The sequence below is a fragment of the Rattus norvegicus genome, chromosome 14 (genome assembly GCF_036323735.1).
Source record: "Rattus norvegicus strain BN/NHsdMcwi chromosome 14, GRCr8, whole genome shotgun sequence".
Taxonomy (NCBI): domain Eukaryota; kingdom Metazoa; phylum Chordata; class Mammalia; order Rodentia; family Muridae; genus Rattus; species Rattus norvegicus.
This window is the reverse complement of record NC_086032.1, coordinates 37444000-37470373: the sequence shown is the minus strand read 5'-3', so window position 1 is coordinate 37470373 and position 26374 is coordinate 37444000. Positions and strand designations below refer to the sequence as shown.

The window sequence follows — 26374 nt, the reverse complement described above, 5'->3', positions numbered from 1 at the left end:
TGAAGATAAAAGACATGCTTGAAGCAAAGACAACAGCTTCTACAAAAACTGAGTGAATGAAAGAAATAAAACATATTAAAAGATAAACACTCAGAGGCCATCAATCTAGACTAACAGCTTGACTAACAGCTGTGCATAGGAGAGATGAGAACAAGAGACAGCAGCTATGTGGACCACTGTAAGTGTTCTATACTTGATCCTGAAAGGCATGTGGGTAAGAATTTGGGGGGTCATATCATGAAATGGTGTATGAACTGGTAACTCAATTTATTGAATTATCATCTCATTTGTTAGTATTTTAGCATAAGGGCTTTAATGAGATTGTTCTGGGAAAGTCCTTGAAGTACAAAACCACAGCATGCAGTTAAGATAAAACAATAGAAAAGAAAATCAAAGAACAAAACTAGTGAGAAAAGTGGAGAACAAAAAAAAATGGGAAAAATAATCATTGTTAAGTAGAGTATATTGAGGATTCCAATAGAGCCCAGGGGTAAAAGGGTGAGCTTGAGAGAGATGCTGCCCTTCCTATCCCATGCCCGTGGGATAGAGTAACATTTAGATCATAAACAGGGGTGAGCATGATTTGATGCATTTATCACTAACTCTAACAATCACTTCTGCTTCCAATTTTAGGGGGATCTCAAAACTCTTGAATTTCATTGCTATTCAGCAGAAGTATGTATTTTATGCAAATTCCCAATAGATAAAACTCAAACAATTCAAGCAACTTGTGTGCTTCCAACCTGGACAGACTTCAGAGGCAGAAAGCCTTATTCTGCTACCTTGAATTGAGACACATACTCTGCCTTTCTATTTCTCTACAATGAAAGAAAAACAACCCTTTAGATTTCTGTCTTAAGAAATTTACTTTCTACTCTATTAGCCTTGAACCAATCTAAAAATTAGGAGAAGCATTTTAGATGAAGATAACATATTCAAACACTGTCTATAGGTCTAGAATCTTCATGTATTAGGAACCAAGGAACAGAAATAATAATCACTTATCAAAGCATGTTGATTATTTAATATATGCTTTTTGTATCTAAGAATCTACTTGTTTTGTTTAGGACAACAAGTATCTAAGCACAGCTTTAATAAAAGCACTTTATTTTCTTATACTATATAAGTAGGTTTTAAAATACTATATACTTTTCCATCACAACTACCTAGATAAAATGAAAGACCCATATGTCTCTGAATTCTTCAAAATAAATATATTGATACCACCATGGTAAGTGGGGGGGAACAGGATTGAAGCCCTGAAGGCCAGCAAAAAGAATAGAAACAGGCAACATCAGGAGGTAGGAGGTGGGGGGGACCCTCTCAAATGTACCAGAGACCGTGAAGGTGAAAGATTCACAGGACTCAAAGGTAGGGACCTTAGATGAAGTGCTCTACAGTAGGAAGGAGGAACTTGTAGAGCCCACCTCCAGTGGAGAGACAAGATATCAAGTAGAGGGAGGGGGTTGCCATCCCACAGTCCAAAGCTCTCAGAATTGTTCTGATGGAACTGCAGGGACAAAAATGAGAAGAGAATGAGAGAAAGGAGGTCCAGTGACAGGCTCAAGTTGAGATCAAGCTCAAGGGGAGACCCTGGGGCCTGGCACTGTTATTGATACTGTGGTGTGCTTGTGGACAGGAGCCTCGCATGGCTACCCTCCCAGAGGCTCAACAAGCAGATGAGAGTCAGATGCAGACACTAGCACCCAACCAATGGACAGAAGCCAGGGACCCCTGTGGTTTAATTAGGAAAAAGCTGGAGGAAACTAAGGAGGGCAGTCCCATGGAGAAACCAACAGTTTCAACTGACTTGGACCCCCAAAATCTCTCAGAGACTGAGCCACTAACCAGGCAGCACACACCAACTAATATGAGGCCCCTGGCACATTTACATCAGAGGATGCCTGGTCTGGCTCAGTGAGAGGAGATGCACCTAACCCTCAAGAGATTTGAGGCCCCAGGAAGTGGGGAAGTCTGGTGTGGTGAGGATGGGAAGGTGAAACATCCTCTTGAAGATGGGGGAAGAGGTATGGGATGGAGAGAAGTCAGGGGGCAGACCAGGAAGGGGATTGTTGCAGTAAAAAATAAAAAAAATAGTTTCTTTTATCCCATGCTAATGCCAGCACTGGCACTGGAGGGCCACATGGCATCTGTGAGATATTTTCATCTCAGTCAGTAAAGCATCTCACCCACTAAGCTCCATCACATCTCACACTGCTGATGGCTACTCTCGGGGCCTGGCAGCAATCTCTACCCATCTAGTTCCCAAGGTGGGTCGCTGCCACACTAGTTTAACACAGAGACCACCTATGTCTCCTTTACTGTAGACTCAACTATGTTGACACATGAAAGAACACACCACCTGATCTAATTGATAAGATATAATATGCCCATCTAGACAGCACAAAATTCCATACACATTCAACCCTTAAAAATAGTGGTAGCAACCTGTATCTATGTGCAGAGAAGAATCTTAACATCGGCTGCCATGTTCTCCCAGCTCTTCCTCTAGCTTCTTCTCTCCTTCACATCATGGGTTTATAAAATGCAATGGAACATTCCTTAATCTCAGCTCTAGGGAGCTCGAGGTGCTTCCCCATTCTCAAAATGTCAGACAAGACTGACAGAATAGGAATCACGAAGACCTTGCTAGAAAGCAGAACGGTGAACCCAGGAGACATAATCCAAGGCATCCATTCACTTTCATAGCTATCGTCCTACCTTCATAAAGCTACAATCTGAAGAAATTCTGGGATCAATGCTCCACCCCTAGTCAAGAAACTATTGACAACTGAGAGCTCCTGACAAAGTAAGGGTCAAGTTTTTTAAGCTTATAACACTTATAAGTTGGCCATACTCCAGTGGAAGATCACACATTCAAAAATATCAAGCAGCACAAATTGTCCTTAATGGGGGAGCAGAGACAAAAAAATGTTATTGGAAAGGGAAAAGAAATGAATCTGAGAAGAGTTGGGAAAGAGGGGGTAAAAATGATCAAATTACACTGTACGAAATTCTAAAAGTGGTGATGATGATGATGATGATGATGATGATGATGATGATGATGATACCCTGAGATTATGAAGAGCCACAGCCACTCAATGACAGTTGAAAGGAGGGAGAATCAGTATTAGTTACCCAATACCAGTAGTCAACTTTAATAACATAGGTATACTACATGTTAGAAATACTGCATACACTCAGCAGGTTGTATTTATATTCATATGTATATACACATGTAACAAGAATAATTAAAGAAAAACAAGAAGCAGTGAACATAAGGATAACAATATATACTAAAGATGATTTTGTTCTTAGAAACAGGGTCGTGTTATATACTCCTAGTCCTACCTGGCCTGGTATTTAGTACATGGCCCTGGCCATCTTCCCTGAAGCTCCTAAGTTCTGGGATCATGAATGCTCACTCTTAGCTGAATTTGAGCTCCTTCTAAGAATAGGTCAGTGACAGGAACCACCTACTACTAAGTTTCTTGTTTATATGAACCTGACCGCCACAATGAAGCCAATATAGATTAAATTTGTAAAAACAAGATTAGCACACTGTTAATTGTTAAAGGTGACCATGGTTTTATTTTTTCTCCTATATTGGATTATTAATTTCCAATGCTGGTAAGATCTTTCCATTCTTTGCAATTGTCTTTAAAGATGCAGTACAAAAAGCTACTCGGGAATACCGTATTTTCTGATTTCTCAAAACAGACACATCCGAATGTCCCAGCACCCTATCTAAGTGAGTGAGCAAATTACAGACATGACAGGCCACAAAACAGCTCCCTGGGGGAGAAAAGTTTTGATGAAGTGCCATCTGTTTTCTGCCCCACTAACTTTTAGATCTACTCACTTAAACACACACCTGCCCACTTCCGCATCTGCTGATAGATTTTCTTCAACATCCCAGCTGGTTCAAGACAATGACAACAAAAGCCACAGCTGCCTCCTGCAACTGGTGGCAGTCTGGGAAAGAGATGCCTCTATTAGACGCTGTTACCAAAAGCGACAAAATCCAAAACTGTGTGCAGTAGTAGATAAAAAGCATGACAGGCCAGTGATGTCACAATTCAACAGCCCCCAACATGGAAATATCTCTATCCTGAGTCAACACCTAGGTCCCATGGGACGTCATCACCCGTGTGTTTCACACGTAGTAATGTAAATCCTAAGTGACCCTCTCTGTTAAAGCTATGAGTCAAACCCTCAGCTTGGTGACAGCCAAAAATATCTCCAAGAACCTTACAGATTATGTGGGATGCTGAAAGGAACGAAAGCTAAGAGGAACCTTCTGTCAGAGCAATATTCTGCTCACTGCTCCATCTGGCTCCTGCTCTCCTTTAAAGGATCCAGATACTTGGACCTAGGAAGACAGCTCTGTTAATGTTAGTGCTTGTCTTGAAAGTACAAGGACCTATGCTCAACCCTCAAGACACATACACACACACACAGAACTCAAAAACTATCTTGATGTATCTCTTTAAGCCCCTATTTTTATGGTGGTCTCATACTTTAGTCTAAATATTGATTATAACATAGTTATATGCAGATTTCCTTTGACCCTGTATGTTTCCTTTTATGCATATTTAACTTTTGATCCTACCACCCTGTGCACTGTACTAAGAATCCAGATTTCCTTTGATCCTGTTTATTTCCTTTTGTGCATATTTAACTTTTGATCCTACCATCCTGTGCACTGTACTAAGTCAAGAGCTCCTGGTAATCAAAAGATAGCTCATCTTAATTTAGACTTATTAGGTGACACTCTTCTCTTGGTAATATTGTCATCATTACTCCCTTGGCAGTAACTACAAACATTCTCCCTCATTCTCTCACACCTTGTACCAACCTAAGCTTGCTCCATGCAGTTTTCAAATATGCTAAATATTTCCTTACTTGGGTAATCATTTTTATATTCTCTGCAGTATAATCCCCAGTTTCACATTTTTTTTGCTTCAATGATTACCCTTACATGCCCTAGATAACTAATTAAATCTACACTCCCATATTCCCTTCTACTTGACTGAAACGCCAACCTTGAGATTCCATTTTCTTTTAATTAAGACTTCCTTTCTGGGTATGCAAATTTTAATCTTCCTTGTAAACCTGTCGGGTATTTTAGTCCACTGTTTCATTTCTTGGGAATCTAAAGAGTTTCTGTATGTAATTACGGTAACAAAAATGAATCTGCTCCATTCATCACAATTCTCCCTTCCTGGGATGCTTAAATTTGGTGTAGCAACTTCTAAGAGATTCGTATAATAAAAATATACTATAGACCTCTAACACAAGGACTTTAGTAGTAGTGCATCATATGTAGCTTTGAAAGTATTCTTACATGAGATGGAAAGTAGATCAAAACTCTTCATCTCTTTTTAACTGTCTCCCAAGACATAGGTCAACCCTTCTTAACCACTCCTACAGTTCAAGTCTGAAATCTTTCTCTATACCAGAGACCTTTATATACACATCACACATCATTCTGAGAGCAACCAAACCTTCGACCACCTTTTTGCTTTTCCGACCAGGTACTGTCCTCAGGGTATTCTGCATCCCTGATTGTTGCATAGCACATTTTAGCCTTAAAATTATTCAGTTGTTCAGATTAAACTTGAACTCATGATCTTCCTGGTTCAGTCTCCCTAGTTGCTGGGTTAAAGATCTGTGTTATCAAGTGCCTTGTTCCCAAATGTTTATCCACATCTATATTAGATTACTCAGACATTACCACAAAACACAATCTAAGCAAAAGCTTGGGAATTTTATTAGGATATATTATTGTAGAAACCCTGTAGAGACATACAGAGGGATAAAACTTCTTCTACCTTTTCTAACTATAATTTGGCATCTCTAATTACAGGTAGGATCTAATAGAACTGTGCATCATTCCATATATTTGAAACACTTTAGACTTCGTTACCTGTCTTCACAAGCAGTTGAAAAACAGCCTTTGTTAGTTTTCTTACTGGTTTATGGGTATTCTTGCAAGCTCCATGTCATCAAAGAAAGACTACCATTTTATTAGGTTTAAATGAGGCATCTTCATTCTTTTTGCTTCTCTGCACCACGCAGAATAAAGAATTGTCTTGGGCCACATAATGAATCAGTCCAGTAATACTCTACTCAAACAAAATTTCTTTTAAGATTTCTGAAATGCTTCTTTCCAGAAAATGTCACTGCAGGTGGTGCTGGGGCACTTTGTACTTAGTCCCTTAAAAAACTGTGGACATCCTGAATTAAATAAAGATATTATTTCCACCTTTTAAGCAATAGAGGCTGTTTTAATGCAGAATAACTTTTGAAATTTTATGTGAAGCATTTTGTTGCCTTAATCACGGATACACGGATCAAAACAATAACAACTATAAAGAAGATTAAAAAATAAATTTTAAATTAATATGTAGATGTAACCCTATTTCCTGTGTTGGATTTTGAATTTATTAAAGGCATGATAAATATAAAATTCAATGAGAATATTGAGATCCATATCTTACAATGCATTGCTAACCTAAATTTGATAGATCTGTTTGAAATATGTGTAAGTATTAAGTTCATCCTTCCAGGACAGGTGTAAATAAAACGAACTCTACCTTGAAAAGTGAGAGTATTTCAAAGTAAATACATGTTTTTCAGAATCTATGTTGTATCAAAATTAGAAATTCAAAACAAATAAGCATGCTGTATAATATATTGTTCCTCCTGTGTTTGTTTTTATTTTATGCTTCTGGCAGAGCTACTTTTCAATGTTACTGTAGAGCACAACAAATTAAGAGGGCATGTGTTTTCCTTAAGGTAAGTGAGGAGTAGCCAGACATTTCAAATGGAATTGTGCATGACTTAATATCTGTAAGAATCGGTCTCTAAAAGAGATCACTCTAGAACCTTACTGCAGACAGAACAAGACCTGCTCTCCGAGGTTCACAATGTTCTTCAGGTTCTTAGATCTCAGATTGGCAGACAATGCCCAAGAATTCACTCGATCCTCCTGAGAAAGGACTTGTTTTTCTAACAGGAAAACACACGATTCTACAACATCCTTAATTAAGACAAAGGGGCAGTTTTTAACAATATATATCTAGGTATGAGAAAAGAATGATATCATTTTATGCGAAGCCTAGCCTTTGCTCATCACAATACTTCCAGCATTTAAACTAATATAAGGAAGTCCTCAGAGATTAGTAAGAATGACTGAGCTGTATGTGCAGCTACAGGTTTGCTCTGTTCTATGCTACAGGGAAAAGTAATTGATTTGTCTGGACTTCAGTAACTTGTCCTTTCCAAGAAACATGTGGTGACATTCAGAGTCATCTTATGAATGGTAGCACACATGTCTCCTGTGCCCCTCACCAAAAGGAAACTCATATCTATGAGACCAACAGCAACTTTAAATCCTGTAGTGTTTTTACTTTGGCCTGACTTCAATACTCATGAAGGAACAAAATAGCACAATAATTTCATTTGATCCTCTCCATTGAACAGTAATAAACTGCAAACTGCTAAAACTTTTCATTTGGCCATCTTTTCTGATTCCGATATCATAAAATATGATTCAGGTGAAGTAATAAAACCGATGGGTGGTTCATGCATACATCACTCAATCCATTGAGTGCTGACAAAGGAGGGGAAGCTTTTAATGTACTGGATCTAAGTGATAGAAATAAGTAAATCTAGTAAGTAATGTGTGTTTGGGCCTCCAAGAGGCAAACTAGTAATAAATAAAACATTAGTGGTATTTATGGGTCTTGCTTTTCAATGATGTCACCCTCTGAAAGCACCCATGCTACTTAGCCTAATACACATAACTGCTATCACTCACTTTGTAAGCTTTCCCTGTAATAGTCGTGCAGTTACACATAAGAATAGATTTAGGTAAAACTCTAAATCTATATACTGATTACACTCTGCTACACCGCCCATTTCTGGAGTTCGCTGTTTTGGCACCTTCTTTCCAGAGTATAAAAAACACACAGTGTTAAGAAGGGTGTCCAGAAATGCTATGATGCTGTCTAGCTATACCATAAATTACTAAAAAGAATACAGAATGTTGTATATAACAGTCTCATTGTTTTTGTTGAACCTAGCATACATTGGGATGAATTTGCCAGTAACCTAGGCCCCTACAAGACTGAGAGACCCAGGAAGGTCCTAGACAAAACTGAAATGATTTCCAGAGTAGGCATCTGCCTAATCGTACTGCACCACAGGAAGCTAGAGGCTTAGGTCTTCCTTACAGCCACCCACAAAGTATTTTATAGAGAGAGGAAGTGATAAATGACTCGATATCCTGCATAAACATGTTTAGAGACACCTACTTGCACACCTGTGTGAAATCCCACTTATTTATTCTCACTTTGTCACTCTGGAAATTCCACTTGATCTTAGCCAAAAGGCCGAGAAGCGATACTCTGGAAATTCCAAAGGCAGACTTCACTCAGCCTTTAGAGCAACTGAAAGGATGGCTATGCTACAGAGAACAAAATAGGCTCTGAAATCTTCCTCAGGCTTGTCCTGAATGGTGTCCTATTAGAGGCTCTCTAGGAGTCTCTGCTAGTCTCAGTGGCAAGCAAAATCTGGCCAGATGCACGATTCTACTGCAGGAGAACTGGACTCAGCCACAACTGTATCAGGGGTGAAGAGGCAAAAGCCAGACTCTGCAGTTTTTAAGAGAAACCCACCCCCACTTTTGGGGTTTACACTGTCTCTATCTGGGATCACAACTTCTTAAAAGACCAGCTAAATCTCTTCTCCACACACACTGCAGCCTATCTTTCCTCCGTCTTCCCCTTAACTCTTCCATTGCATGTGCTTAGCTCTCAAATCACTATTCCCACTAGGCACGTTGCAAGAACTAGGTTTTTTTTTCCATTCAAATTTCTGACACCACCCCGGTTAGTTTAGATTTGGCAATTGTCAACAACATTATGTAATGGGCTTTGCATTAATGCAATCTGTTTCGTAAACCAATCTATTTCATTAATCGATTAGTTCACATTGTCACACTTCCTGATAATCACAAAGAAAAAAAAAACATCAAAAGGAAAATTTTCTTTTGTGTACTGGTTTTATCTCTAGAGACTCCTTCAATATACAAAAGTATGTGGACACAATATGACTGAATGAGGAGGAAAAGCACATTGTCTTCTTTTACTATCACAGCACAATATGTCCAGGCTAGACATGATGCATCCCTTTAATCCCAGGACTCAAGAAACAAAAAATTCAAGGCCAGATTGTCCTAACAGCAAGTTTCAGGCCAGCCAAGACTGAACAGTAAGACCCTCTCTCAAAACCAAACAAAACCAAAAATTGAATTTTATCTGCTCAAAAGTAGACAAGTTTTACAAGTCCCGTGTTGTACAAAGCAAGTGTAATACTGAACATTGTCTGCACAGCAAGGAAGTACGACCAGTGACTATCATACTATGGACAACGATTGACGTCAGCCTTCATTTACGGAAAGCTACGCAAAGGCCTCAGATGCACATAATAAAATAAGTCCCCAATAGACAAATATGCCACTCATTTTACCTCTTTTAAAAAAATCCCCAAGGAAAGGTTGAGTACCATACTAAAAGTTATTCGGTTAACATTTTATGACAATAGAACTCAGGATCCCAAAGAAGACTTACCTCGGTCATTATTAATAAATAAATAAATACATATATATGCAATAAAATAAAAATGTAGTATAGACCTCTAACCCCCTTAGTAGAATGATAATTTGCTTCTAAAGTATCCTTACATGTGATTGAGAATAGAATGCAAACCTTTCATTTCTTTTAAATGGTTTCCAGAGTCATAGGCCCTTCCTTTATAAACCACTCCTACAGGTCACTCTAAAGTCCTCTGTACCAAAAAACTTTGAATACATATCACACATCATTCTGAGAGCTCATGGACCTATGCTTTCAACAATCTTTTTCTTTTCTGAAACTGTACTCGGGTTTTTGGACATCACTGAATTATATATCCAGCCCTATAATTTTTAATCCTTTTATTTTACTATATAGTCTTGTTACATAGAACAGGTTAGTCCTTAATTTGTCCTGTTGTCCAGACTAATCTTGAACTCATGATCCTCCCCATTAGCCCCCCTAGTATCTGGGAAACATCTCAATATTTTTCTGTATATCTTGAATAGCCCATGTTAATTTTTAATAGATTCAAGTAACACAATTTACAGAGACAGGCTATCACACATTTCTCTGCATTCTAAGGATACGACTGAACTTATAATTGGATATTCGGACCTGAAATCAATGACTTGACCTCATGCCTTTTATAACGGTAGACATTAAACTTTGTATGACTTCAGATCATAAAATAAGGACACTAGGAAAATATGTTCTGGAAGAGCTCTTCAAAACAACTTTTCCAAAAGTGTAGTTAAGCACGGTACTCAATCTAGATTTCACAGACTGTATCCATAATTTAAATGTCAAGGCTTGTCATTCCTAATAGTTATCATTGCCGAGCAGCACTGTGACTGTTAACTGTCACAAATACATGAGGTCTGTCTACACATTCATTCTGCCAATGACCCCAGAAAATTGATCTAAAATGAACGTTGGTCTTTTTAGTCAGTTAACAATTTGAAAGATTCCTCAGGAAAGTAAAACTATCAGTTTATCTAGGTTGCTACCTCCAATGTCCAACATGGAGTAACTTTATTCATGCATTAGCAAGTGCTGGCTAATTTTAATGTATGTTCTTGATTGACAAGATCTGGGGACAAGTCTATCTTGGGTCTCTAATCTTATTAAGAATTAAGATTGCAAATTTTTAAGAACTATAATTTGTTTCCTCTAATTTTTCAAAGAATACCACCTCCAAAGAGATAGACTTCATGAAGAGATGGCCTCTGATATTTGTACAAATCCAAATGTGCTTTTCCCAACTCCCAGCTGTATGCCACATGATGCTTTATTGAGGCTCTATGACTAGCTTAGCCACACACCATCTCTGTGAGAGAAAAGGCAGGCAGGTAAGTAGAACTCAATCTTCCATTTTACAGATATGAAGTAAAGCTGGAAATAAGACAAGTCAATCATTTCAAATCATACTCTTAGTTTGTTGAAGAATCATTAGGTTTTGAATAATTTGGTAGCAAACCTGGTCTGATCCACCTAAGTGTCATCTTTAAATATGGTGGCGGCAATATTGAAAGAACAATATGGTAATCTGGTCATAATTATTACGTTTCTCTTAAGGAAAAAGGTAAAGTGTGTTTGTAATTCTTTTTGTGCTGCATGCTAAAACTTAAGTTCATTAGAATTAAATTTCATTCAAGAGATTCACAGGTGGTAATCTGAATCTGAACCTCTGTTCTGGAAGATTAGGATGGATCTACCAGTAAATCATGCAAGAAAATTTGCAAAAGAATTACAGGCTTGACAGTCTACATGTGTCTTTACAAGAGATACAATAAGCAATTAACTTTATAGTAATAAATAAATTAGCTTGTATATTAAAAAGTGTCTTCAGAAGAATGAAACTAGGTAAGAGCAATCAGGATTGATGGAACAGTTTTGCTCTAAGATGTATTAGGTTAGCCAAGGTAGGTGACATCAATGAACATTCTACGTACAAAGAAAACATCAACCAAAATCCCCCACAGAGTAGACTGATGTGTCACCTAACAGGATGGATGCCAGGGTAACTGAAGAGACATCTGCAAGCAGGGAGTTGTGTGAGAAGAAGTCTAAGAATGAATGGAAGGTAGATCACTCAGGGCTGCGCAGATATCCAATGCAGAATGAGCAGGGTGTGATCACAGAACTCTGAGCAGACAAACGATATGATCTGATTTCAAATTGAAAAAGAATCTACCATTAAGTATTACATCCTTTTAAAATGTATAATCCAATATACAGCATAACCTGTGCCTTGTATCTTAATTTCAATCCACCATCCTTCCCTCAGAATTAAATATGACCACTTACACCAATTAAATGTCACTCTCCCCCCAAAAAAATCAAGTCTTAGAGTGTCTAAGGAATTTCTCTGTGTTATATCTAATATTAAAAAGAGCTGAATGACTTTACTTTTATTAAAATCTGACTTCTCTTTTCTTAAGTGTGTGTGTGTGTTTGTGTATGTCTGAGTGTTATAAAAGGATAGAAGTAATGTTTATGATTAATTATCTAAGTAGATGTTCATTTTAGTATATTATAAATACACTAAACCATTGAGTATAAACCATTTTCTATATTAATTTATGAAATGTGACTATTTACCTGAACTTACTACTTCACTTTCAGGTTAAGACTTTTAGGTTGAGAGCTGAAGGGCAGTAAGGAATGCCTGCAGTTCACAAAGAGGACCTGCATTAATACCTCAGCACCAGCAAAACCTCCTGTAATTCCAATTCAAGGAGAATCTGACATCTCTGACCTTCAAGGACACCTGCACTCAGGTGCACACGCAGCCTAGACATGATTACAGATAAAAAGAATATATGTTGCAATGTAAAAGTAATCAGGATAATTTAAGTTTGTATGAGTCTATTTAGAAAACTTCCACTGGTGTTCAGTTACTTTTCAGTCACTTTCTAGTTGTCTTTGTGTACATCATTTTGCAATATTCAACTGTATATGACATCATACTCGACGTTTATCAGAAGAACTGAATTATAAACCTTATTTAAGGAATAATAAGTGTGAATCTACAGAAACAGGGTATTTAAAGTTAACACAAGTGCTGAGAACCAGAGCTGGCAAGTTAAATCTTCTGAATAAGAGGCTCGTTTCTCCCATTGAGTGACACTGCTTACCTAAGCACTCATAACTATTAGGGCATCCGGGTACAAATATTCCCATTTTTCCAGGTGGCAGAAACTTAATTCTGAAGTCAACATTTATCTTATGGCCACAACATGCAAATGAATATCCAGTAGCAGAAACCAGAGGATTTATGATATGAAATCCTTACAATCTTATTAAGATAACCAGAGGCACATGGAAATGAAATAAATAATACAATAAAATATGTGATAAATGAGATAGAAACAACAACTAATTAAAGGAATTCAGCAGACAGAATTGAATCTCAATATTTTAATTCAGTTAAGAAGGTCTGTATTAAAGACCCCTAGTGTCATGACAGTTTTCATAAAAATGTTAGGCTTTCAATCAGCTGAGAAGAGGAATAAAAGTCACTCTAATAATAGGAGAGCATATGAAAATGGATTGTCAAAAGAAAATAGTGAAGCCTGAGGTGCCAGATAGATGGGAATTGATGCAACACGGAAAATGTACCCCAAGAAGCAAACTGCAGGACACTTGGCTTTTCTTGAATGTGTTTGTTTTATTTTGTTTTGTTTTTGATCCTATGACAGGGGGGAAGGTCATTTGCTGAAATATAATGTAGCCTGTGTTATTGTGTAACATTCCTAATCAACTTATAAAATAGAAAGGTACACACAGAGCATTCCTTTTAATCAAAGGAAACAAGGCTTCTCTGCTCTGGCACCTTAGCAGGCGGGGCATAGAGGAGGGCGCCATTGTAGATAGGGTTACCCTCAGCCTATGCTCAGTCCAGGACCATCAACAGGATCAATGACATTGGGGGCATCGAAGGTATGGGATCAAGGGAAGACAGAGACATGTGTAAAGCAGTTTCAGGTAATGAGAGTAATCAGATCACGCAATATCTGTAGCTAATCATTACAAAGGGATTGGGGAAGGAAAAGAGTAACCTAAGAAGTGACACAATGTGTTCCATTAAAGCAAATACCAAGACAATGAGGATCCAGATTTGAATGTGAGCAAATGGAATTTTAATGTAAGAGACAGTACTAAAAAAAAATAGAGATCATGGAAATATCTGAAACAGAAAATAGGTAGCCTCTCCTACCCAGCCATGCAATCCAAAGGCAAAGATCGTTTTTGAACTGAAAAACAATGAACTTCAATATCTAGCTTTCATATTTTACAATGTGTTTTACCCCAGGCAATTTATTTAAAAAGAAAAATTTCTATGTTTGATATAAAAGAGCTTCCCTCTTACAATCCAAATCATAAGCCACCATTACAGATTAGGACAGTTTTGTGTTAGACTGGTTTCTTTAGGAAGAGTATGGTAACAGTTTCCTGGCACATTTTCTACCATGATTTCCAAGCCGTTATGTTTCAACTAATTAGAAGTATCCAGTATTAAGGAAATACAGTGTTCCTTTTTGTTTTATCTGTTAGAAAATTAAGTGTTTTTTTTAATTTTTCTCCTTAAAGAAATCTCTTGTAAATATAACCTGCCACTATGTCATATTTGAAATATTGTTCTTCCCTTGGGTCATCTTTTAAATGCAAAGTTCCTCCCAAGGATTCATGTTACTAATAAAACATATTTAAATGATAGACTGTTTACAATATATCGACTGTTTTCTTATCGCTGTCAATATATTCTGTACAGTTTCAAAAGATACACTGAAAACTAACTAATCTCTATCTTTATCAAAATACTTACTAATATAAAAATTTACACATTGAGTTAATGTAAAGTTTTGACCAAGTCACACGTACCCCAGGCTAGACCGGAACTCCCTGTGTGGGGAAAACTGACTTTGGTTGCTGACACCACAGGTGTCACCAGGCCCAGCTTTATATAGATCCTATCAGCAGCACTACAAAGTCGTTAATGCTGGAACAACGACATAACTCTATTGTTCATTTCCTGGCATGGAATGTTCAGCTAATTTGTCTAATTTTTTAATCAATTAAGCATTTCAATAACTACGTGTACACGGACATATTTATCACATACAGTTTCATAGTTAACGTTTTAAGTAGCATGTCTCTATCTATACACATAGATAAGCATTTAACATTATTAAAACTCATGAGTAACAGTATATTGACTTGGGACAGTTTTAGCAGTTCCACCTCTGCGCTTTCTTTTATATAACTGTAGTGACACTTGGCAATCCTGGAGACTAATTGACATTTAACACAATAGCCTCCTCTAATTTCCTTTACTTTCTTAGATTAAAAAATCATGTTTTTTATTTTTCTGGAAAATTGTTGTTGAAGCTTGATATTCATCCATGTGAAAACTTTGTAAAGTAGGATTTTAGTCACTACATATTTAAAACATCTTTATGTCTCTTATTATTGTGTATCTATGCTGATGTGAAAATGGGCATTTGTAAAAATGGTAATTTAGTAAAACTTGTTACTACACCGGCACATCAGATATATAACACAAACAGATATATTCTCTTTATAGAAAACAGGATGTTTCCAATAAATAAGAGTACTCACACACGCACGCACGTGCATACACACACACACACACACACACACACACACACACACACATGTCCCTATAAGAATATGAGCATTCTACACAATATATAACTAAATAGGTTAGGCATGCGCAATGGAAAATTAAAATGTTTATTTTGTGGTTTTTACTTTCCATTATCTAGGACTTGAAAGGCTTGACAATTTCTTCATGCACGGAATGCATTAAGATGAGAACGTTACCTTGAACTTGTAAAGCCATTGTTTTCTGAAGGTTTAAAAAGAGAACTATTTTTACCTCCCAGTCCTGGTCTAAGACGATTATCGTAACCATCCAGAAGTCTGTCTAGAATTCTTGTAAAGATGGTGATATTATTTTTAGCCTCATCTTCTTGGATGTTAGCCAGCACCAACCTAAACAGATAATTTTACACATTTGTATATATGTTATATGTACACACAGTGTTTGGTTAAGTGCCGAAACGCTCTCTCTCTCTTTGATCTTAATTTAACTAAATTAAAGGCTCCTGCAGCCATTAGTGACCCACATTTCTTTTTCTTTTCCGCTTTATAAAAAAAAGAACAGTAAATGCTAAGATATCAAATGAATAATAATAACACTTTTGAGCCTTCTAGCACTTGACATTCTGTATGAACTTTGATCTTAAAGTCTATTCTTTAGAACACACCAAGTTTGTAGATTCTCATGTGCAGACATTGTCAGCGAGACTGCTTTGCAGTTAGATAGAATAACTAGAGAAACTTCCGAAGTAAGTCTTCAGTGTTGTGAATATTAATTGGAAAATAAACTGTTAGTTGTCTTGGTGGCACAAAATTTCTCTATCATTCTTGTACATAGCATTATTGTTCTCTTATGTCTTCCACGGTTTTTCAGATGAAGGTAATTTCCTCTCTTGGGGTATACCTCCACCCAATGGCCAAGTATAATATAGACATCAGGGGAACTCCATTGGCAGGCTGCCAAGCTCCAGTGTAGCCAGGAGATGGAGGTGGGCTCTGAAGGCAGGCCCAACACATAGCCTCACAGACTCTGAGAAAGCCAGGACCCTTGAGTGGCCTCAGAGGAGTGATAAGGGGCTACATAAAGATGAAAGTGTCCAGTTACCCTTTCTCCGGTGATAAATTTGTGGCAAGGAAAAAGGTCTAAACACCCCCCAGCGAAGCTTTAGAAGCAGTGATTTTTCTCCATTATTTCTCTGACATAAAGCCAGAAACCTGATTTTGTGACAGCAATTTGGTACTAAAGAAACTGAATGTATAAAACAGAGTGTCCCCTTTCATTGCCATTTTTTTCTCAGAATGATTCAGAGATTTAAATTACTGTCCCCAAAAAAGAATCATTTATATAATAGAATAAAATACTGCCGTGAACATTATTGGTCAAATATAGAACAAGAAATGAGTAGGGATATTTATTTAAGCTGTCAGTGGTGGTTCTTGGTGCTTATTAATTGATAATTGACTGTCCAAGTCTTTAGAGTTAATGAGCATGTGTACTTACATTCTAGAAAATATATATCATAGAAAACATCACTGACAGAGACCACTTACATTTAAATGAATGCAGAATCAGAAGCTAACAATACTCATAATGCACCAAAATTGGCAACAAACTTCAAGCTGGCATTTTGAAGAGCAGAGTGGATGTTGAAGTGCGGACATGAAGATGAACATCCCCAAATTATGTAAGAATATCAATGCATACACTGTACTATCAAAAGTTTCTCATTCTAATTTTAAAGCCAGTCCCTGAGATAGTCATAAGAGTCTCGCTGAGGTGTTTCACCTACACGTGTTTGTTTCTCAGTCTTATTTCAGATTCTCTTTCTAAAGTCAGTATTCAGTTATAGTGGGCATTTCCCAATTAAGTGAAGTATTTCCAAATAGATTTCTTTTAAATATCTTAAATATTGTTTGGTTAAAACTCACAAAGGGAATAATAGAATGATATAACACTTATTAAAAAGTAATGGCTACAGAATAATTCTTACAAAATTCATGTTCTAGTTTTTCTTGGGCTTAAAACCATTTCCTACAGGCATTCAATGAAATATGCCCACTGCTAGTTTTTTAAAAAAAAATCAGAGAAGACGGCATACAATTAATATGAGATTACTTAAAGCAATCAAAGTATAATTTCTGTGTAAATAATAGGCAAAAGAAAAAATCGCACATTTGAAGTAACTACTCTTTTTATCATTAACCATGTGAAAAACAAAATATCTCTAAATTAATGAGATGAAAAAGTTGGTTCCTAAATCAGCTTTTGTTTCATTGTTTGTGATTGTCAAATTGTATGCTGCCTCCACCTAGAGGCTTCAGACTCACACATCAGTTAGGTTTTCTATATCGTCTATAGATGCCCGGATAACTAAAACCAAACCGGAAAGAAAGAAAGAAACAGAAAGAAAAGAAAAATACTAAGTTGCCACTTAAATCATTTAGCTGATATTTTTCTTTCTGTTTGTTCCAAGGAGAGATTGGCTACCTTGCCAGACTTTGGTATAGCTATGTGTGCCTTAACTTCAGGCATTCTTCGGGCTAAAACATTCCTGATAGAGCAGTCTTTTCTTCAATTAAACGCCTCAAATGGAAAAAGTTCCCATTCACTATTGTGTTTGATTGCTTTTAAGAAGGAATCAGCAAACTTTTTAGAGTTTCAGACACCTAGGTCAATTTCTTGTACAATCCATTTCCACTAAAAATAATTCCTCAAAATACCTAGTCTATTAAAGAGTATGGTTACTGTTCTGTCACTTAAAATTTACTCCTAGATCTGAAATGAAGAAATCAAAAACAACGTCTCACCTGGCTGGGTTCCACACCAGGAGAACAAGCAGCGGAAACCATACGTTGCAAGTGCTCAATTTTGTCCTCATCTTCCTTGTTTCGAAGCTATGGAAGAAAAACAAAATTAAATTAAATTTGTTCTCAATCCTACCAAGCAAGTAACCCAAAAGAAGAACTCCATTTCAATTGGGGGGGGGGGTGTTACTCCTGTCTTCTAGGTGTAGAGCTAGGTGGCAGGAAGGGGGGAGGGTTTTTTTTTTAATGGCAATATGACACCACTAATATATTTTTCCTTTGCCCTTAACTTCCCCCAGCCCCATTCTCTGCAAACACTTCGCTATGCACATATGAAGTGACAACACCGGGACTCTAAACTGACACAGAAGCTTATGAAGGAATAGGTTGGAGGAGTGTGTGCGAAAGAGGTGGAGAGATTGATACTCCACGCCTCGCCCTCTCAAGGAAGACCACCTCCGCAACCCAGCAGGAAAAGCAAGCAGCCTACTTTTTCATTAGTATCTTTCCCTTAGAGTGAATTGTGGTCCTAGCACCTTCACTTTCCTCAACAACCACCACCACCTTCAAAAGATATATAGAAAATCCAATCCAAATCATTCTCCCTGCCCTTCCACATTTGCCTACGTCCATGTTCAAGAGGCAGTGGGGTGGAAATCAAGTGCTGCGAACTATGCGTTTGACAGCTGCTCTGGAGCCAAGACTACCAAAGAGCGTGAGGCTCAGGATCAGATGCCGAGCAGGCAGGCAGCGCAGCCAGTGTGTGCAAAGTTGGAGACTGTAAAAGAGCCGGGCCGGCTTGCAGCCACCGCGGGACTGGCTCTTGGATTTTATTGTAGTTGCGAATATACGTTTCTGGGGAGGGACATTGGAATTCTATTTTGGAGGCTGGAGAGAATAGGAGAACCTGAGCCTCCGTGTCAAAGGAGCATGAAGAGTGGAGTGGGTTGGTGGGGTGGGGGTGTCATGCTGGCGAAACAGGAGAATGAGCAAAGGTCCCCCGCTGCCACCAGTGTCTGCGACCCTACCTGAACAGCAAGCAGAAGTAGATGTTTTCCTCCAGTGGCTCTGATTCTGTCTCCACAGAAAACTTGAGAAGAGAGAGAGAGAGAGAGAGAGAGAGAGAGAGAGAGAGAGAGAGAGAGAGAGAGAGAGAGAGACTGAGTCGGAGACTGCAGCAGCCTAAAGAGCAGGCAGCGAACCGATGGGCTGGTGGAAGCTGGAGCAGAGCTTGAGGAGTCGTGGCCGCGGGAGGAGTAGGCGGCGAAGGCGTCCGTAGTGGCGGTGATGGGCGGAGGAGGAGGAAGAGGAGGAGGGAGTAACGATGGCAGGAGCCAGGGGTGGGGGCGCGGAGGCGCGATGCGTGCAGGCAGCAGCGGGCACGAGCCCCGCGCCTGGAGGAGGAGGAGCCAACCTAAGGAAGAGGACTAAGGAGGTTCCCAAGAATAGGGGACCCCCTACCCCCACCCTAATCCTGACCAAGCGGCCGCTGCCCCCTGGGCACCTGGGGCAGCACAGTCAGGGTGGCGATGGGCACCCTAGTGCGCCTGGGAGCGCCGCTGCCCGCGCCCACACCGCGTTGGAGGAGTGGAGCCCACACCCAGCCCGGAGCTACTCTCCGGAGGCAGTGAGCTTCCTGGTGTAAGGGTTAGGGGGCCGCTGCTGGTGAGTGTGGGTGATGAACTGTGAATGGTGTGTGTTTGTGAGGCCCTAAATCCCGCGGGCCGCTCCCTGCCGCTGGTACCCCGACATCATCCCTAGAGGAGCGACGTGGCTGCCTGGAAGAGGTAACGATGTATGGCTCCCACTGGAGGGCGAAGGGGCTAATCACGCCTTTACTTAGTCATCAGCGCATCCACGCAGGACCATGTTAAATGCACGTTACGTGGAATTACACAGCAAGAAGTTTCTTTGATTTTTCTTAGCCCTCTGGATGTACCCCTCTTTCTTCGGTGTTCCCACAATTAGGGCCAGTTTCCTCTCAAGCTAGGAGATCTGGAGACTTGCCCATAACTGATCAGTGAGGGCCCTGTGCTGACCTTACACTTCGGGAAATCCCCTACCTTCTTTCAGCAACACCTTTCCCTATTCTCTTTGTCCAGGCATTCTCCTTACCTGGTTCAAGATTCAGTCTAAGAGCTATAAAAAGTTTACATTAGCCCGGAGCAAAGGAACCGGCTGCCTTCTTTCCATTGCAGTCTGCAGACAGAAGCCAGAAGCGAGATGGAGCCCCTTTAGGGCTTTTCCTTGGCAGAGACTTGTCATTCCAAACCTATCATACACTTTGAGAACTCTGTGTTTGATCTGTCTGATTTTTTTTTCTTCCGTTTTATCTGGGGCGATAAAATCGAACCATGCAACTTGAACAGAAAAAGAAAAGGGAAACCAATGAAAAAGAAAAGAAAGATGCTTTCCTTTTTGGACTGCGCAGGAAACTGAATCTTATGATCATTCTACTTAAGCAAACCAGAGCCGCTCTTGGCTCTTTATCTTTTTCCCAGAAGTTTTCATAAATGTGAGACACTATAAAAGGGAAAATGGGAGAGTTTACTAAGCTTGTACGACTCTGTTGTTTTACATTCTGAGTTCATTATGTGCCAAATACAGCATTTTGGTAGTTGGGCCCCCCAAAAATAAAGATGTTTTTTGCTAGATGGTACAGTTTTCCTAACAGGCAGTGCTAATCTACAGTAAATTTTAGCTTCGCTAAAATTATGGGAGGAGAGGAAGACACTTTACAATAGAAATATTTCAGACCGTTCCTTTTTAAACCATAAGCCACCACTTCTCCCAATGAGTGTTTAGAGTCTTAGAACCCAAGCAAACATTTCTTCTTATTTAGCCGGCCCTATGAAGAAAGGAGAAACACGCAGCCTTCTCCTCCTCCATCATTAATATTCCTTCCCTGACTTGCCCATTGAAGAGTCTAATTGAAATTCACAAAGATAAAAGACTTGCCATTTAAAACCTTGCAAGCAGGGACTCTAGAGTCTTTCACTTGGGAAGAACCCTCCCTACTGCCCCTTCCTGCTCCACTCCTGTGTATCCATTATGGTTAGGAACTCTCCCACTATGCCATTTACTTCGTAGCTAAACTGTTCATATTTTGACCAGTGCAACCATATTTGCCATAACCCCCCCCCAAAAAAATTTCTCTTTTGTGAACTTCAGTCTGGACAAATGTGTTCACATAGTATTCTAATGCTTGTATAGTGCTATTATTCCTTCTTGATTCTGATATGGGAAAAATAGATTCTGATTCTAACTGCCCGCTTCCATTTTGAAACTTTTTTTTTTAAGAAAAACACATTTGTCTGTGAACAGCCTGATTCAACTTGTAATCTCACTGACAATCCACATTTGAGAAACTTTGTCAAGTTCAAGCAGGCTGTTCAGAGTAATTTCTTTCCACCACTTAGTTTCTGTGAAAGTCTGTGTTGAAACAGTTTGAAGATGTGCATACACATTTACAGATCTTAGAGTATAACTAAAACTCTTTTAAATCATAAAAGGTTGATTTTTTTTAATATTTCTCCCTCCAGAAAATGTTTTATGACTTCTATTGAGGTTGGACACCGAGGATTCAAACTTCAAAGCTCATTGAAGGAATTGGAAATCAGAAATGCTGACAGGAGGTAACAGTCATCTGCTCCAAAGCTATGTTCATGCAGATATCTCACTGTAGTCTAGTCACTGTCCAGTCTCCTCAAACATCTGAATGCAGCCTGGTTTTCCTCTCAGCTCCTTAGAGTAGCGAGTGGGTTAACAGCCTGAACTTTGTGGTTGGTGACTAAGCTTTTCCCACTTCCTTTGGAACATATCCTGGAGAAGCTGACCCTGAAAAAAATGATAGATAATTGGTTGCCAGTAAATCCATTCCCATCCATGCTTGGCCAGTGCAGAGCCTCCTGAGTTGAACCCATTTGATTGACTTGTCTAAATTGGATTGGAGGGAGAGGAGCAATACATCTGCAGCGTCCAAGGGCATGTAAAGTCCAAGAATAAAAGAAAGCGAATGTGAAGCCCTTTTATTTATGTTGCATTTTTCTTATATCAAATAATACTGTGTGATATTTAAATTTGTTACAAAAAATGTGTTTCCATTTTTCCAGACCAAGGTGGGCACTGCTACTCCAAACTCTCTACATGCCTTTAGAACATCGCAACCCTTGAAACTTTTGGCAAGAAAGCAAAGAGTTTATGTGTGTCTGCAAGTATAAATGTACATTGAGAGTGTATTGCAGAAGCTCCCTTTTACAGTATAGAATAACTAGTGCAGAGGCAGCTGGTCAGCTGGCAGAGCATAAAGGACTGGAGTGCTCAGCGATAAAAAGGCCAGCTATATCATACCACTCTTCTCATGACTCAGGGACAATCACAGAAGATAGAGTAGAAAGACTATAAGAGCCAGAGGTAACAGCCATCTAAAGCAACAGAGTATTGTCTGGACAGGACAAGACTATTGCACACACAAACTCACAATAGCTTTGAGTGCACGCACAAGACCTGCACAGACAAAATGCTAGGATATATTTGGGAGGGGCTCAAAACGTGGAAGCCTTCTCTGAAAAACTGCTAGCAATTGATAGCTTCCTGGGTAGAGATTCAGTTTTCCTCAGGGATTAGATGCCTAGGAGACTATTCATGCTCCAATAGATGGCCCTACCCAAGTACATACGGACCAGCATTGAGTGGATGTAGTGGGTTAACGAAAAATAAAAGATCATAAGAGAGATTGTGAAGGAATCGAAGGGTTGGGAAAGGTGAGTGGATTTGATTGAGATATAATACAGGCATGTGTGGGATACCCAAACAAGTTATCAACATTCATCAAAAGAAATATATAAATTTCAAAACAAGGTAGATGTAATAAATATCTATGTTATATGTCTGAAAAAATAAAATTAGTGAGAGGTTTTAATATCATTTCTACAAACTTCAGTTTCCCATTTGGAATAATAAACCAGAATTACTTTATTAAAGGTAGCATTGCATCATATGCAAATGTAAAATAAACGTTTATTCAAATGAGGGTATGTGTCCTGTTGAAACTGTTTATCGAACACAATGAAGACTGTGGACTTGTGTTTGATTTCCAGGATCAAGTGGTAAAAATGAGAGAAGCACCTCCCCCCATGTGCATATCATGACACATCCTCTACCCCAAAATAAGTAAGAGAAATGTTTCTTTATAATAAATGCCCACAAAAATCCCAGGTGAGAATGCAAGTCGGGAACTGAAGGATACAACTTTGTTTACAAAGTGAAAGAATCTTCTATATAAGTTCCTTAATAATTCCCAAATATGTTCTGAGTATAAATCTGTTTTCTCATATTCACCAAGTTAGAAAAACCAAAACAGAGAAATGAAAAGAAAACTGGAGCAAACACCCATTTGGCAATTCTCAAGTCAAAATTGTAGCTTGATCAAACTCTATTTTCCTTGAAAGCTGTATTTAGATGGATGGTTAGACTCCCAGATTCTTGAAAGAAAAACAGCTGTAAAGTGGGAGCAACTAGTCTTACAAAGAAATAGTCTGAGCTACTACTCTCTCACACTAATGTATCTGGGTCACATTTCATTAGCGCTAAATGTCTGTGTTCCACCAGCTAGATTAAGCTGTATACATTGCTTCTTTCAAAGAGAGTCTGTAAATGTTCGTAAAGTAGTTTTACACTAGAATATATCAACCATTCAGTGTATATTGATGGTTTCTGATATTTTTAAAGCCAACTATTCACACAATTGTAAACATATAGAATAGATGGTAAGAAATGCATTGCTAACTTTCTGTGAAATTGTCAATAGATTGCTTTTCAGTTTATTCAACTATTCTGAAAACACAAATCGAACTTCAATAACTCAACCCAAAAACTCCTAGAAAAGTGCACTATGAATTTTGTTCAGTCTTTGCCCAAGTATATGTCTGTCATTACTAATGAAATCATGAACTTACAGGAATTTCATTTGTAGAACTGTTTATTTTATATTTAAGAAACCTTTTATATATTAATACATGTAATCTTCAAAATTAAGAGTTAAGCTTTTATTATTCCAACTTTATGATAAGAAAACTCTGAGGTTGCATTCATAACTACCATGGAAATGACATACTTATATATTGAAAGGAAAAACCCACAATCAGTCTATGAATATTTCAACATCAATCAGAGAAATGAAACAGAAAACAGTGATCAATTATTTCTAAAAAAAAAGTGAAATAATCTATAGTAAGTTAATTATGGATATCAAATGATGTCCTGTACAGATCATTATCCTTAGAGACACATTGTATTTGCCAGAGTGATTTGCTCATAGTTGTCTTAAATAATTGCTGGCATTTGTGGATTTAAGTTCTTTGGTATACAGATCAGAAGACTCGATGCCAATATTAAAGGTGATATGACCTTGGTTGTCTCAGTAGATATTAGCATATCTAATGTATGCTTTTGATTCCCAAAAGTGCTTTCTGAAAACATACTGGCCATCACTGTTTAGACATCTATTTTTCCTCAAATTGTTTCACTTCTATGTGCTGCCTTCTATGTGCCACCTAACTTATGCCTCCCCCAATCCACATCCTGAAAATTCTTGCTCTCTTAACACCCTGTAATTACCTTAGAGGCACATTGGTTGATGATGAGAAATGGTTGATTACTGTTGCTGTCAGTTGAATCACAGCTCATTACCAATTCCAACCCCTTCACAATTTCACCATTGGCTGTAGCCCTTCAGTACCAATAAATCGTAGCCTGCTACCTACTCCCTCTCTTTCTGTTGCCTGTTTCTCTAGTTTATCTTTCTAAAGCCAAGATATTGCTAGTACTAATGGATGGCGCCATTTGAGTCATTTAGAATTCTTTTTTTTTTTTAGAAACAATCCAAGTTAACAAAACCATTTCACATATCACATTGGAATCTAGCTTCAATTTTGCCCTCCCTGTGCTGCCCTTGTAAATTAACTACCTTTTGGTCACTGTGATTCAAAGCATGCGAGTGAACTTTAAAAGGAGTTTTATTTAGGTAGCATTTAAAAAAGATAACGTCCATTGCAATGAGGGAGGGCATAGCAACCAGAGTGTCTTTGCAGCTATAGTAATGAGAACTTGTTTACACTTGCTGGGATCAAGAAACAGAAAGAGGGGGCAGCCAGTACTGAGGTCATCTTCTCATCTTCCGATTTTATTCAATCTGGGACCCAGCCCTTGGGTCAGTGACTCCAACATTCAAACTGTATCTTATCCCTTCATGTAATCCTCCCTAGAAATGCAAATGACCTCACAGAAATATTCAGAGGAGTACTGCACTGATACCCTAGATTTTATTTAATCCAATTCCATTGACTGTTAACACATGTACGTGAATGTGCCTGTACATGACTGAAGCATGGCCAATGTCATCACTGTTCCTTCAAGCATTCTCTTTTCTACATGCTTTATACCTTCATAGCTCATCCTATTTCTTTCAAATGCTAGTGTTTCATATCCCTATGCCTCTGGATCCCACTGCTTTGCCAAATGTAACCTCGCTTTCACACTCTGTGTAGTGAATATTCTGCGCTTCAGTCCTAGAAATTATTTATTAAGTTTGCAGGAAAAAAATCATACTTGAATTTGTAACCTCACTCGGTATAGCATAGAAGTTTAGCATTGTGCCCAAAATGTGGAACTTAACTATCCTATCTCAAGTAGTGATGTTATTAAAAGTACCATACCCCAGAAAGCTTTTAAGCAGCATAAATCATGTCTACATGGTTCTAGAGGTGATAAAGGCTAACATTGGGGCCAATGTAGTAAATATCTGCTGATGAGCTACTTTCTCCTCACCGAGTCCACAAGTAAAACATGATAAAATACATATCCCTGGGACCTCTTTTATATGGATCTTATTTCACTTGTTTAGCTTGGATTCACTCCCATGACCTGTACACCTCGTCCATGATCCCACCTCCAATTCCTTAGAGCATAGAGATTCAGTGTGTAAATTTGAGCAAGACACAAACATTCACAGCATAAAAGAGGCTTTCTGACTCTCAGTTGGTCTTCTCCCTTTCACATTGTGTTCAGTCCAGGACCCAACCCACAGGACAATGCCTCTGACATTCTACTTCTATCTTTTCATTAGATAAATTCATCAAAGGTCTTTAAAGGTAGGAGTCTCTCCCCAACCCCATCTCTTCCTTCTTCTGTGGAACAGATTGGAGCAATTAAAGAAATTCTTGGGGAATTAATGAAAAAAATCAAAGGATAAACCTACTGAGAGGACAAGAATGCTCATTTTCCATTATATATATATATAT

General features: G+C 38.5%; 1 protein-coding gene and 1 long non-coding RNA gene across 3 annotated transcripts in view; one reads left to right on the top strand and one right to left on the bottom strand.

Annotated features, from left to right (window-relative positions):
• Gabra2 (gamma-aminobutyric acid type A receptor subunit alpha 2) overlaps positions 1–19156 on the bottom strand; it is a 136241-nt gene extending 117085 nt beyond the window's left edge. The window contains exons 1-3 of one of the 2 annotated variants that reach the window (NM_001135779.3): positions 19103–19156; positions 18078–18164; positions 15547–15662 (exon numbers count right to left, since the gene is read on the bottom strand). In NM_001135779.3, the coding sequence (NP_001129251.3) occupies positions 15547–15662; positions 18078–18148 (187 nt within the window). In that variant the 5' untranslated portion in view covers positions 18149–18164; positions 19103–19156. Of the gene's footprint in view, positions 1–15546; positions 15663–18077; positions 18165–18564; positions 18718–19102 lie in introns of those variants that run through there. The other variant, XM_017599106.3, reaches the window with a different exon arrangement.
• A 570-nt stretch (positions 19157–19726) lies between these two features.
• On the top strand, positions 19727–24836 carry LOC120096599 (uncharacterized). The gene is made up of 3 exons (XR_005493250.2): positions 19727–19861; positions 21617–21709; positions 22187–24836. It is a non-coding gene; the product is annotated as an uncharacterized LOC120096599 (long non-coding RNA).
• Positions 24837–26374: the final 1538 nt, after the last annotated feature.